The following is a 15,016-nucleotide window of genomic DNA, read 5'->3' as shown; positions in this document are numbered from 1 at the left end:
CCTTCATGATAAAAGTCCTGGAAAGAATAGGAATTCAAGGCCCATACCTAAACATAGTAAAAGCCATATACAGCAAACCAGTTGCTAACATTAAACTAAATGGAGAGAAACTTGAAGCAATCCCACTAAAATCAGGGACTAGACAAGGCTGCCCACTCTCTCCCTACTTATTCAATATAGTTCTTGAAGTTCTAGCCAGAGCAATCAGACAAGAAAAGGAGGTCAAGGGGATACAGATCGGAAAAGAAGAAGTCAAAATATCACTATTTGCAGATGATATGATAGTATATTTAAGTGATCCCAAAAGTTCCACCAGAGAACTACTAAACCCAATAAACACCTTAGGAAAGTGGCTTGGTATAAAATTAACTCAAATAAATCAGTAGCCTTCCTCTACACAAAAGAGAAACAAGCCGAGAAAGAAATTAGGGAAACGACACCCTTCATAATAGACCCAAATAATATAAAGTACCTCGGTGTCACTTTAACCAAGCAAGTAAAAGATTTGTACAATAAGAACTTCAAGATTCTGAAGAAAGAAATTGAAGAAGTCCTCAGAAGATGGAAAGATCTCCCATGCTCATGGATTGGCAGGATTAATATAGTAAAAATGGCCATTTTACCAAAAGTGATCTACAGATTCAATGCAATCCCCATCAAAATACCAATCCAATTCTTCAAAGAGTTAGACAGAACAATTTGCAAATTCATCTGGAATAACAAAAAACCCAGGATAGCTAAAACTATCCTCAACAATAAAAGGACTCCAGGGGGAATCACTATCCCTGTACTCAAGCAGTATTACAGAGCAATAGTGATAAAAACTGCATGGTATTGGTACAGAGACAGACAGATAGACCAGTGGAACAGAATTCATGACCCAGAAATGATCCCACACACCTATGGGCACTTGATTTTTGACAAAGGAGCCAAAACCATCAAATGGAAAAAAGACAGCATTTTTAGCAAATGGTGCTGGTTCAATTGGAGGTCAACATGTAGAAGAATGCAGATCGATCCATGCTTATCACCCTGTACAAAGTTTAAGTCCAAGTGGATCAAGGACCTCCACATCAAACCAGATACACTCAAACTAATAGAAGAAAAACTAGGGAAGCATCTGGAACACGTGGGCACTGGAAAAAATTTCCTGAACAAAACACCAATGGCTTATGCTCTAAGATCAAGAATAGACAAATGGGATCTCATAAAACTGCAAAGTTTCTGTAAGGCAAAGGACACTGTGGTTAGGACAAAATGGCAACCAACAGTTTGGGAAAAGATCTTTACCAATCCTACAACAGATAAATGCCTTATATCCAAAATATACAAAGAATTCAAGAAGTTAGACCGCAGGGAGACAAATAACCGTTTTAAAAAATGGGGTTCAGAGCTAAACAAAGAATTCACAGCTGAGGAATGCCGAATGGCCGAGAAACACCTAAGGAAATGTTCAACATCTTTAGTCATAAGGGAAATGTAAATCAAAACAACCCTGAGATTTCACCTCACACCAGTGGGAATGGCTAAGATCAAAAACTCAGGTGACAGCAGATGCTGGCCAGGATGTGGAGAAAGAGGAACACTCCTCCATTGTTGGTGGGATTGCAGACTGGTAAAACCATTCTGGAAATCCATCTGGAGGTTCCTCAGAAAATTGGACATTGAACTGCCTGAGGATCCAGCTATACCTCTCTTGGGCTTATACCCAAAAGATGCCCCAACATATAACAAAGACACGTGCTCCACTCTATTCCTCGCAGCCTTATTTATAATACCCAGACGCTGGAAAGAACCCAGATGCCCTTCAACAGATGAATGGATACAGAAAATGTGGTACATCTACACAATGGAATATTACTCAGCTATCAAAAACAATGACTTTTTGAAATTTGTAGGCAAATGTTCGGAACTGGAAAATATCATCCTGAGTGAGGTAACCCAATCACAGAAAAACACACATGGTATGCACTCATTGACAAGTGGCTATTAGCCCAAATGCTTGAATTACCCTAGATGCCTAGAACAAATGAAACTCAAGACGGATGATCAAAATGTGAATGCTGGGGTTGGGGATTTAGCTCAGTGGTAGAGCGCTTGCCTAGGAAGCGCAAGGCCATGGGTTCGGTCCCCAGCTCTGAAAAAAAGAACCAAAAAAAAAAATGTGAATGCTTCACTCCTTCTTTAAAAGGGGAACAAGAATACCCTTGGCAGGGAATAGAGAGGCAAAGATTAAAACAGACACAGAAGGAACACCCATTCAGAGCCTGCCCCACATGTGGCCCATGCATATAGAGCCATCCAATTAGACAAGATGGATGAAGCAAAGAAGTGCAGGCCGACAGGAGCCGGATGTAGATCTCTCGAGGGACACAGCCAGAATACAGCAAACACAGAGGCGTATGCCAACAGCAAACCACTGAATTGAGAATAGGACTCCCGTTGAAGGAATCAGAGAAAGAACTGGAAGAGCTTGAAGGGGCTCGAGACCCCATATGTACAACAATGCCAAGCAACCAGAGCTTCCAGGGACTAAGCCACTACCTAAAGACTATACATGGACTGACCCTGGACTCTGACCTCATAGGTAGCAATGAATATCCTAGTAAGAGCACCAGTGGAACGGGAAGCCCTGGGTCCTGCTAAGACTGAACCCCCAGTGAACGTGATTGTTGAGGGGAGGGCGGTAATGGGGGGAGGGTGGGGAGGGGAACACCCATAAAGAAGGGGAGGGGGAAGGGGGATGTTTGCCCGGAAACCGGGAAAGGGAATAACACTCGAAATGTATATAAGAAATACTCAAGTTAATAAAAAAAAAGAAAATTATCTAAAAATTATTTTGAGCGTTTGGTGCACAAAATATTGATATTGAGTATTTGACATTCCCAGTAGAAGAACATTTCCCTGGTGTATTTCTACATGTTAAGCATTTTATATAAGTAGGGGCAATACAGCAAACCTTTCTCTATCCTGCTCACTAAGAGGAATAGTAAATACGCATTCTTTTAAATCAATTACTATAAATTAATTAGATAGTAAAGGAGTTAAAGGCATTCCAGTGCTGCTGCGCATATATTTATTGAATTACTCTTTCCTCAGTTCTAAAATCTGTTAAAATTCTGAACTTTTGCTAATTTTTTTCATAACAAAAGCATGGGATTTCCATGGAATGGAAGACTCCTCTGTACATTTGGCCTCTGGTTGCTCTTGTACCAGACGGTCAAGATCATAACATGTTTCCTTTGCCACAGGCTAATTGTTTACCCCTACAGGCTGTGAGGTACCTATTTTCATGGTAGTGTTCTCTGCATTTCAGTCACAGCTCTTCCTTTAATTTAGGAAACAGTTCCTCTTATGTCATTTAATTGGACAATTCACAAAGCCTGGGCTTGTTTTTGAATATATATATATATATATATATATATATATATATATATATATGTATATATATATATATATATATATATATATACCTTCCCCCATAACATCCATCATTTCACCCTAAATTTCCTCATGGGCTATTCCTGAATCAGTGATCAGTGTAGCCCATTTTTAAAAATATCTCTTCTACATGAATTAATGGGCATCTCATCAACAAAACTTTCATGTCCCACATATTTAACTACTTGCACAATTTTTGTTTCTGATAACTTTCTACTTCCTGTGAATGGGATATAAATCTTTTAAAATGGTGATTCTGAGTTTCATTATTTCCATGCAATCCTAGTTATATAAGCTCCAATTTTCACCAAGCCTCCTATTTCAATACCTGTTAATTACGATTTTAATTTTGGTCTCTGTTCATTACCAGCTGAAAATTAACATATTTTCCTTTACATTCAAACATTCCTATTCTTTCTCTTTGTGAAGCTTTGCACTAGAGCTAGGGATACATCAGCAACTCTACCATCCAACTAATTTTATTAAATTATTTAATGCATTAAATTATATATCTTATTTTCTCAGACCTTGGGATTAAATTGTCTTTACAAATCTTCATTGATCTTACCCAAATTCACATGGGGACTTTGATGAATCAACTCAATTATTTCCCGCTGCAACTCTTTTGTCCCTGTTGGCAAAAAGTCATAAATTCAATAACCTATTTTTATAACATCGAATTTTGTGGGATAGAGTAAAATATTTACCAACTCCAAATCAGTATTGCCTGCAATAGCATGCATGACGTTTACATTTATCCACTAATGTGTTTCTGCCTGCTTATTTCTTCTTGTCTGGCAAAAGGCAAATTGCCTGCACTTTTTGCTGTGTGGCCTCCAGCTTGGTACCCACTTCACTTTCTGATGGAAGGAAAAAGCCTTAGGTATCTCTATTGGACATATATTAATTTGTCAAATGGTAATATTTGCCTCATCAAATGAACATACACTGAAGAGTATGGTTCTTTCTGATTTGTACCTAGGATAACCATCACCCTTAGAGATGCCTTGTTCACAACTGTGTTGCAAATGACAAAATTTCCCACAGTAAATGCACCAGGAATTTTGAGACCAGAGACCTATAGCAGCTTGTCACAATATCTTTGCATATGACCATGTTTTCCAAAACTAAATTGCCAGGCATTTAGACACCTGAGATCTCTAGGTATAGGATGACCTAGTATATTAGCATGGTACATATTAGAACCGATATCAGTTGGATCCTTCTCCACTACTCCATATGTGGTGCCTGAGCTTTTAATGGTCTTAGAACTTGTTTGTCATAAGGTACTCACATCTGCAAACAGCAAGGTCCCTATCAAAACCTGTCTTGCATTTGGTTCTAATGTGATTTTGTTCACTGCTGAGACTAATATTTTTAATAAGTGAAGGATTCTCCAGAATATTTATAATCTTTGTAAATGAGGTAGAGCTTTTCATACCTCCTGAACATTTCCCCTGAGTTCTTAAATCTGTAAAGCAATATTGCCCTTTTTATGTTAGCATGTTCAAATTGCATCTGACCTTAGATATCAGTGTACTGCCCTTCACCTAGCAACTGCTATCTGAGTATTTTCATTCTACTGTCTCTACTTCATGGTTCAATAAACAAAGTTTCTTCCTTTGCCATTTTTATCATTGTGAATGCAAACTGGATGAATGCTAGTACTGTCATTGCCAATCTTTTCCAAGCTAATTCTCTTTTGGGTAACCCAATTATTTATAGTTTGTTTTAATTAAGGCAAGTTCACCTTATACGAAATCGTGGCCTCTTTTAAAAAGGCTTATATATAGCCTTTCTATACGATGCCCTCCCATATCATCATACCTTTGTTGCATACCATCAGTAGGCATATTATAAACAACTACTGTGAAAAATGATGATCATCTTGTATCCCCAGTATGGCCCTCCTTTAAGTTTGTTGGCATGGTTTGGGTGAATTTAACTCTTTCTTTTCAAACAGGCAGTTTTATGAGATTTTCCTCATTCTTTTCCAGTGTTTCTCCAAGTTACCACCCTCCAACCCAATTTCTTTTCTTTTTGTCCTCCTTTGGGAAGCTCTGTCACCAAGACTGACCGTTTTTGATCCTTGTTTTCTGATGCTTCTTACAGTTCCAACAGCAAGGATAATTTCTATTGATCCATTGGATATTCTGTAGTCCTTTTAGAAAAGAGGAAGTTGAGTGTCCCCATTTGTTTTTTTTTCATTTCAGGCATTTTTTGCTTCTCAAATCCCTCTATTTCCACCCTTAATATTTCAAACTAATCAGCCATTCTTCCAACTCTTTCATTGAAACAAAACATTTGATGAGGAAAAGAATAAAACAAAATATTCCCCTTGGAGTAAAGCAGAGAATATCCCCACAACATACCAGAAACAATGAATGCTTCCCTACGTCTTGTAAGAGAATATATCTGTCTTTCCAGGCCATTTCCCATATGTCAATTGATAATGAATTTCTCTTTCTGCTTAGCCTCATACTTTGGTGGCTCTTTTATTTCGTCGTTGCTCCATTCTAAGCTTTTCTTTCATATAACCTCTCTTACTTTCAACATCTTACTTGTGTCTTATAATCTAATTTAGGCTTATCCAACAACAATAGTAATAGCCTAGGTATTTTTGTGAGGATTTATGGCTTCCTTGGCTTCAGAGGCTTTCTATAAAGTTAGTTTCTCCATCAAATTGAAAATTTTGGCCTATTATCTAATTGGATCCTACCAGTGATTTTTTTGTTTGTTATTAGATCCATAATGTCGGCTTGCCAAAAACACCCCAATCGTTTTCTTTTTCATGGCTGCTTTTGCAAATCTATAACAACACACTTATGAGTTAGAGTTATGACAGAAGTCATATGGGAAAATCTAAGGTAGTAATTGTTTCTTGAGATGGCCCACCATTTTTCCTGGCTGTGATTGGTGTGCTTTGAGATGCAAGGTTCACTGAAACTTCATCCCATGATTGCTATTTGCTACTACTATGCCTTTACTGCCTCTATTACATAACCTGATGATCCCTGTGTATCAGTCTACCCTATTGGGCAGGTTTCCTGCAGACTCAACATGGAAGTTTATTTTGATGTGGTAATGTATCAAGTTTAAATTCATAAACCCAGATAATAATTTTAAAGAAATTCTATGATGATACAAGTAATCTTAAGCCTCTTATATGATAAATGTTGCAGATAGAGCTCTGCCAATCATCACAGGTCTCATGCTAATTATAATAGGAAAAGAAAAAGTACTTGGAATAAATTAGCATCAGATATAACATTCCTAGATTAGAAACAAGGCCACTATCTTGTCACTAAAGGTTCTAAGCTAGTAATGGGGCAGTTTATTGTAGACAAAAAAATACAGAAAATAAATGTTGAATTAGTTTATCTCTGCAATACTTGAAAGCGATGAGTCACAAGGCAGATGATTTGTCTCTTGAAAAGGGCATGTAAAGAATTCTGCTGTAACACCTTAGGCCTCATAGTATATAATATTGGCTATTAAATTTATTATGAACTCATTGTATAGACAAATTATTTTAAAATTGTGACCAATTAACAATTAGATACAAAAATAATGAGCAACTATAAATTTGTGATGTAATCTTATCTCCTTCATCCAGTATTTATGTGTCTCCTTGTGTCTTTCTTTCCTTCTTTCATGCTTTCTTCCTTCCTTACTTCATTTCCTTCCTTCTTTCCTCTTTATGTTTTCCCCTTCCTTCCCTTCATCTTTTTTCTTTTCTTCATTCTCTTGCTTTTTTTTCTGGCTTTTGAATTCTTAATGAAATCTAACTAAGGATCTAGCCTGGCCATTGAGGCCCCCAGAAACAAAGAGAAAAGAAGAAGAGTAACTAAGTTTCATTTCCCCTCCTGCTATCAGTAAAAGGTAATTGCTAGAAGCAAGAAGCAGTTGGCGACTAAATAGCAAGAGAGTTAAATTTCAAGAAGTCATCACCTTGTTAACCATTGCCATGTAACTTTGAAGACTGCTCCAGGTAATTCTGCCATCTCAAACCTGGTCTTTGAATTCCTTACATAGTGAGATGTCTTTTATAGATGGTGGACAGTATCTTAGAAGACTCACGACTGCCCACTTCAGGAAGATTCAATTGGTATATGTGCATTAAAGAACACTAACAGGGAAACATTAGACAAATGTGTATAGTGCATGTAAAAATGTCAAACTTTGTATCAATTTTTAAATAGAAAAGCAAATTTAAATGGATGAACATGAAAGATGATGCATTCGCCTGTACACAATACAATTGTATTCTGTAAGTTTTCCAGTCTCCAATGTTTTGGGTGCAGTTACTGCAGGGACTCTCCTGCTATTGCATCTTGACAGTCCTCAGTCTTTTCCATGTTGTGCTGCTCATTCCTGCAGAGGCCTTAAGAAGGACCAAGAGGTTGTAGCTTGCTGATCTTACTGCACTGGTCCTAACATTACCTTAGCTGCTCCACATCTTCTTTCCTTCATCAAATCTATCTGGCTACTGAAAGATGATGGATGAAACCTTTCCACTTCATATCTTTATTTGCCTTGAAGAAACACACACCACAAGTGCTAGGAGGGAATTCCTGAACTTTACCATGAAAAGTTCAATAATTTCAATATGCTCATTTAGCAACTAGGCTTTCCAAGAACTCTTTGTCAGGCTTTAAAGATTCCTATAAGCTCATTAGTATATAGTATTTGATATTTCTGTGAAAATATCCCTAGCATGCCAGCTGTCACATTCATCTTTTGGTGAATCTAGCAGACCCTTTTATCTACCCTGTCCTTTATATATCCCAACTTGATCGAATTAGCTTTTTAAGAACTCAACCTAAATAACAATGTAAATCTTTCAGATCAGTCAGTCTTTTCCACCTCTCAAAGGTCACATCCCACTGTAGGGATCAGCATAAATAATGTTATTCCAATCCAGAATCAAATTATCTTTATATTTGAATTTCTGCAAATGACTGATAATCAACATTGTAACCTGGGCACTGACCACCTCCTCTATAACAGAATTACTTGGTGATGCCTATCTGTTTTTGCTATTGTCTTCCAATATCTGATAATTATGGAACTCATGGCTGAAGATACATAAGGGTTCTTCTTGTCTCCCATGAGGCAGCCCATTATACTTGTGTCTGTGTATTGCCTTGGGTCATGTTGAATGGATAGTTATATTACTGTTTCTTTAGTTCTGTGAGACCTACATTGTCCCGTGTGTTTCCATGGCCCATAGCTTTATGCAATGCATCTTCATAAAAACTCACTTTTACTTGCTTGTCTTCCCAGTTTTCTGCAGTTCATATACACACTATTCCCTAAATATTATAATTTCTATGACTTTTCAGTGATGGTACTGAAAATCAGTATTGATCTAAATATTCCGTTATGGTCACCATGTGTTCTTATTCTTTCTCATTGAATATGTTTTAACAGTGGGTTGGGTTGTAAACATTTATTCCAAAAGAGGGTTCCTTTGTAAAGCTCTTACTTGATCCCTATATCCAAATATGGGAAATCACAAGTTTACAGTCTTAATCTCTGAACTAACCATCTATTTAAACTCTCTAATGCACAAAGTGAAAAATCATATCTGCAGTTCTGAATTACATCACTTAAAATATTAATGTTTTTTGAATTCGCCCTATGTCTTAAAAATGACAATTTTATTATTTTAGCTGGATTCAATATGACCATGAATATATACCATATTTTTGCATGTATGTTTCAGATTATCTGTTCACAGACATCATACACTCTCCCATGAATAATCACTTTGAATTGAGGTATGTCAATTCTTCACAGCCAGCATAGTGGAGTGATTTGTGTTTCCTTAAAGGCTGTCCCCGAAGTATTTGTGTCAGAAACACCCAGCAGTCTATCATCCATTTTGTTAGAACTAATAGGTTGAGGAAATTATCTATAAGCTATTTAGAGTGTTTATTGTACACAATATATTGACATAGAGTTAGACTATTTAACATTTCAAAAAGAAGAACATTCTCCTGATACCTTTTTATGTGTTAAGAATTAGTATATATAGGTACAAGAAAAAAAATGTCCTCTATTATGCTCAGCAACAGGGATAGCAAAAAAAAGCAATTTTAAAAATTAATTGTTATCACATAATTAGATAATAAAGAAGGTAGAGGAATTTTGTGGTTGTAATGTATATGTTCATTCAATTACTCTATCCTCAGCTCTTAAATCTGTCAATATTTGCAATTTTTCTACTTCATTTTCAAACAAAGCAGGGCATTATGGAGATTTGCAGAATATTCTATATATTTAGCCTCTAGTTGTTCTTGTACCAGATGGTCAAGCTCCTATCATATTTCCTTTTTCAAGGGCCATTGATCTACACTTACAGGCTTTGGAGGTAACTGTTTTCAGGGTAGGCCTCTTGGCATTTCATCCTTGGCACCCCCTTTAATTTTGGAATTGTAGTTCCTGTTATGTCCTGTGTTTGGACAATTGGCAAATCCTGGGATTGTTTTTGATGACATATGTTAATATCTTCCCATGGAGCATCCACCATTTATTTTTTAATTTCCTCATGGGCTATCTCTTGGATCACCGGATTATTAACCTGTGTACTGTACTCTTGTAAAAGGTCCCTTCCCCATAATTTTATGGGCATGTCAGTGACATAAGGCCTTAGCTTTCACTTTTGACCTTCTGATCCCATACATTTAAGTCATCGCACAATTTGTTTTTTTTTCCTCTGATAACTTTCCACTTCCTATCAACTGAGTATAAACCTGTTAAAGTGACCATTCTGAGTACCAAGGTTTCTGTCATATCATAGTTACATAAGTTCCTATTTCTACAAAGCCTTTTATTTCAATAACTTTTACTTGCAACCTTATTTTGGACTCTGATCAACAACAGCTAAACATTAACACATTATTTTTTTATCGTACTTCCAAACACTCCTATTTTTCCTGGGCCAGATTGGCCTAGAGCAAGACATAAAGAACCAACTAAGCAATCCTACTAACTATATTGAATTGAATCTCTATTTTTTTCACAGATAATCAGTTTGATTTCACCTTTGAAGTCTTCTTGAGCATACCTGGATTCATACTTGATACCCGAACGGTCAATTCAATTATTTCCAACAACAATTCTATAGCATCTGTAAGCAAAAGATCATAAATACAATTAGTTATTATTATATCTTTGAGGTTTTCAGTGATAGAGTATGGTGTTTATTTATTGGAAAGTTTAGAATAGCACTGTCTACAGTAGCATGGATTAGATTTTCATTTCTTCATTGAAATATTTCTGCCTGCTTATTTGTTCCAGTCTACAAGAGCCAAATGGCCTGTGCTTTGTGCTGTGTAGTCTCCAGATATGTACCCAATCCATTTTCTGATTGAAGGAAAAGGCTTTGGGGATCTTTCTTGGACCTATACTCATTGTGCCAAAGAGAACACTTGCCTTATTAAATGAACATACCTTAGAGTAGATCATTTTCAGATTGATACCTAGAACAACTATTGCCATTAGAGATGCATTGCTTGTAATTCCGTTGAATATAATTAAATTTCCCACAATAAAAGCAGCAAGAATTTAAGACTGGAGACTTGTACCAGAAAAGAAATTCTTCCTGTCACATAGTAGTCAAAACATGAAATGCACAAAACAAAGATAGAATATTAAAAAAGGAAGGGGAAAAGGTCAAGTAACATATAAAGACAGACCTATCAGAATTACACCAAACTTCTCTCTAGAGGCTGTGAAAGCCAGTATATCCTTGGCAGATGTGGTACAGACCCTAAGGGAGCACACAAATGCCAGCCCAGGCTACTATGTTGAGCAAAACTCTCAATTAACACAGAAGAAGAAAGCCAGATATTCCATGACAAAACCAAATATACACAACATATTTCCACAAACCCAGTCCTATAAAAGATAATAGATTGAAAACTCCCATACAAGGAGGGAAACTACACCAAAAAGTGCAAGAAAGTAATCTAATTTCAACTAACACAAAAGAAGAGAGACACAGAAATATAATTCCACATCTAACAACAAAAATAACAGGGAAAAAGAAGCATTGATCCCTAATATCTCCCAACATCAATGGACTCAATTTCCAAATTAACAGGCATAGACTAATAGACTGGATATGGAAAGAGGACCCAGCATTTTGCTGCATACATAAAACACACCTCAGTGTCAAAGACATACACTACCTCAGAGTAAAAGGCAGGGAAAACAATTTTTCAAGGAAATGGTCCCAAGATACAAGCTGGAATAACTATAGTAATATTGAATAAAAGCAACTTTCAACCAAAAGTCATCAAAAAAGATAATGCAGGATACATCAATTGCAACAAAGAAAAAATTCACCAATATGAGCCTTTAATCATGAATATTTATGCTCCAATTGCAGGTGTATTTACACTAATAAAAGAAACCTTATTAATGTGCAAAGCATACAACGCATCTCACATAATAATAGTGAAAGACTTCAAGCCCCTACTTTCATCAATTGTCTGACCATGGAAACAGAAACTAAACAGAGAGACAGAGAACTAAAAGAAGTTATGAACCAAATGAATTTCACAAATATCTTTAGAACATTTAATACCAAAACAAAAGAATATACTTTCTTTTCAGCACCTCATAGTATCATTTTCAAAATTGATCATATAATTGGTCACAAAATAGGCCTCAACAGATAGAAGAACATTGAAATAGTCCATAAATCCTATCAGATCAACATGGACCAAGACTGGTCTTCAATTACAATAAAAACCAAAAATAGCCCTGATAGACATGGCAGTTAAATAATGCTCTCTGTTCAATGATAACTAGGTAAAGACAGATATAAAGAACTTAAAGACATTTTAGAATGCAATGAAATGAAGGCCAGCATACCCAAAGTTATGGGATACAAGGAAAGCCAGACTAAGAGGAAAACTCATAGCTCTGAGTGGTCCCAAAAAGAAATGGAAGATAGTATACATGAGCAAGTTGGCAGCACACCTGAAAGCTCTAGAACAAAAAGAAGCAAATAAACTCAAGAAGAGTAGACAGCAATAAATAATCAAATTCAGGGCTGAAATCAGCCAAGTAGAAACAAATAGAACCATACAAAGAATGAACAAAATCAGGAGCTGGATTTTTGAGAAAATCAACAAGATAAATAAACTTTTAGTCAGACTAAGCAGGAGCACAAAACAGTATCCAAATAAACAAAATCAGAAATTAAAAGGGACACATAACAACAGAAACTGAGGAAATTGAAAAGAATGATCAGATCATACTACAAAAGCTTATACTCAATAAAACTATAAAGTCTGGATGAAATGGACAATTTTCTAGACAGATACCAGATTTAACATGGCTAAATCTAGACAGATTTAAACAAAGTAAAGTCAAGATCAAATAATCCATCGAAACAACCTCATAACTCCTTAAGAAATAGAGGCCATCATTAAAATTCTCCCAAACAAAAAACACAAGAGCAGATTGCTTTAGTGCAGAATTCTATCAGACCTTCATAGAAGATGCATTACCAATACTGTCCAAAGTATTCCAAAATATAGAAACAGATGGAGCATTACACAATTCCTTCTATGAAGCCACGATTATGCTTGTAACTAAACAAAGACCCAACAAGTAAGAGAACTTCAGAACAATTTCCCTTGTGAATATTGATACAAAGTATTCAATAAAATTCTTCAAACTGAATCAAAGAATATATCAAAATGTTCATCCATCATGATCAAGTAGGCTTCATCCAAGTGATGCTGGGAAGGTTCAATATATGGAAATCCATCAACATAATTCATTATGTAAACAAACTGAAAGAAAAAACACATTATCATCTAATTTGATGTGGAGGAAGCATTTGACAAAATTAAACAATCCTTCAGGTTAAAAGTCTAAGAAAGATCAGGAATTCAAGGCCCATGCCTAAATATATTAAAAGCAATATACAGGAAAACAGTTGCCAACATCAAACTACATTGAGAGAATCTTGAAACAATACCACTAAAACCAGGGACTACACAAGATTGCCTGCTCTCTCCCTACCTATTCACCATAGTATTTGAAGTCCTGTCAGGGGATGTCAGGGTGATATAAATTGGAAAAAAGTCAAGATATCTCTGTTTGCAGATGATATGATAGTATTCTTAAATGACCTCAAAACTTCCAGCATAGAACTCCTACTGCTAATGAACAACTTCAGCAAAGTAGCTGGATATAAAGTTAATTCAAATGAATGAGTAGCCTTCCTCTATTCAAGGGATAAATAGGCTGAGAAAGAAATTAGGGAAATGATTCCCTGCACAATAGTCCCAAAGACATAAAATACCTCGGTGTGAATCTAAGCAAGTAAGTGAAATACCTGTATGACAAGAACTTCATGTCTCTGAAGAAATAAACTGAGAAAGATCTCAGAAAATGGAAAGACCTCCCATGCTCATGGATAGGCAGGATTAAATTATAAAAATGGTCATTTTCAAAAGCAATCTCAAATTCAATGCAATCCCTATCAAAATTCAAACTCATTTTTTTCATAGAGTTAGAAAGATAATTTGCAATTTGCAAATTCATTTGTAATAATAAAAAACTGACATAGCAAAAACTATCCTCAACAATAAAAGGACTTCTGGGGGAATCGTCATCTCTGACCTCAAGGTATATTACAGAGTAATAGTGATAAAAACTGTATGTTATTGGTACAAAGAAATTCATATAGATCAGTGGTATAGAAGTTAAGATCTAGAAATTAACCTACAGACCTATGGTCACCTTTTCTTTTACAAAGTTGCTAAAACCATCCAGTAGAAAAAAGGTCACATTTTCACCATATGTTGTGTGTTCTACTGGAGGTCAGCATGTGGAAAAATGTAAATCAGTCCATTCTTATTACAGTGTACAAAGTTCAAGTCGCAGTAGATTAAGGTCCACCATATAAAATAATTTACAGTCAACCTAATAGAAGAGAAAGTGGGGAAGAGCCTCAAAACATGGGCAATGAGAAATTTTCCTGAACAGAACACCAAAGGCTTATGCTCTAAGACCAAGAATTGACAAATAGTACCTTATAAAATTGCAAAGCTTCTGTAAGCCAAAGGATACTGTCATTAGGACAAAATGGCAACCAACAGATTTGGAAAAGACCTTTACTAATCCTACATCTGATGGAGGGCTAAAGTCCAATACATAGAAAAAACTCAAGAAGTTAGATTCTAGAGAACCAAATAAACCTATTTTAAAAAGAAGTACAGATCTAAAGAAAGAATTCTCAACTCAGGAATATTGAATAATAGAGATTACCTAAAGAAATGTTCAACATCCTTAGTCATCAGGAGAATGCAGATCAAAACCACCCTGAGATTCCACCTCACACCAGTCAGAATAACTAAGATAAAAATCAGGTGACAGTAGATGCTGGTGAGGATTTGGAGAAAGAGGAACATTTCTTCATTGTTGGTGAGATTGCAAGCTGATACAACTAAACTACACTGGAAATCTGTCTTGATTTTCCTCAGAACACTGTACATAGTACTACCTGAAGACACAGCTATACCACTCTTGGGCATATACCCAAAAG

At 36.0% G+C, this 15,016-nt stretch overlaps 1 protein-coding gene across 1 annotated transcript in view; it reads right to left on the bottom strand.

Moving 5' to 3' along the window:
- Nucleotides 1-15,016, bottom strand: part of Skint4l1 (selection and upkeep of intraepithelial T cells 4 like 1) — a 185,474-nt gene that overhangs the window by 90,373 nt on the left and 80,085 nt on the right. Inside the window, exons 10-12 of the mRNA XM_063261325.1 lie at nucleotides 10,514-10,576; nucleotides 5,519-5,602; nucleotides 4,010-4,072 (exon numbers count right to left, since the gene is read on the bottom strand). Of these exons, the coding sequence (XP_063117395.1) occupies nucleotides 4,010-4,072; nucleotides 5,519-5,602; nucleotides 10,514-10,576 (210 nt within the window). The remainder of the gene's footprint in view (nucleotides 1-4,009; nucleotides 4,073-5,518; nucleotides 5,603-10,513; nucleotides 10,577-15,016) is intronic.

The sequence above is a fragment of the Rattus norvegicus genome, chromosome 5 (assembly GCF_036323735.1).
Source record: "Rattus norvegicus strain BN/NHsdMcwi chromosome 5, GRCr8, whole genome shotgun sequence".
Classification (NCBI taxonomy): domain Eukaryota; kingdom Metazoa; phylum Chordata; class Mammalia; order Rodentia; family Muridae; genus Rattus; species Rattus norvegicus.
This window is presented reverse-complemented; position numbering and strand designations above follow the sequence as displayed.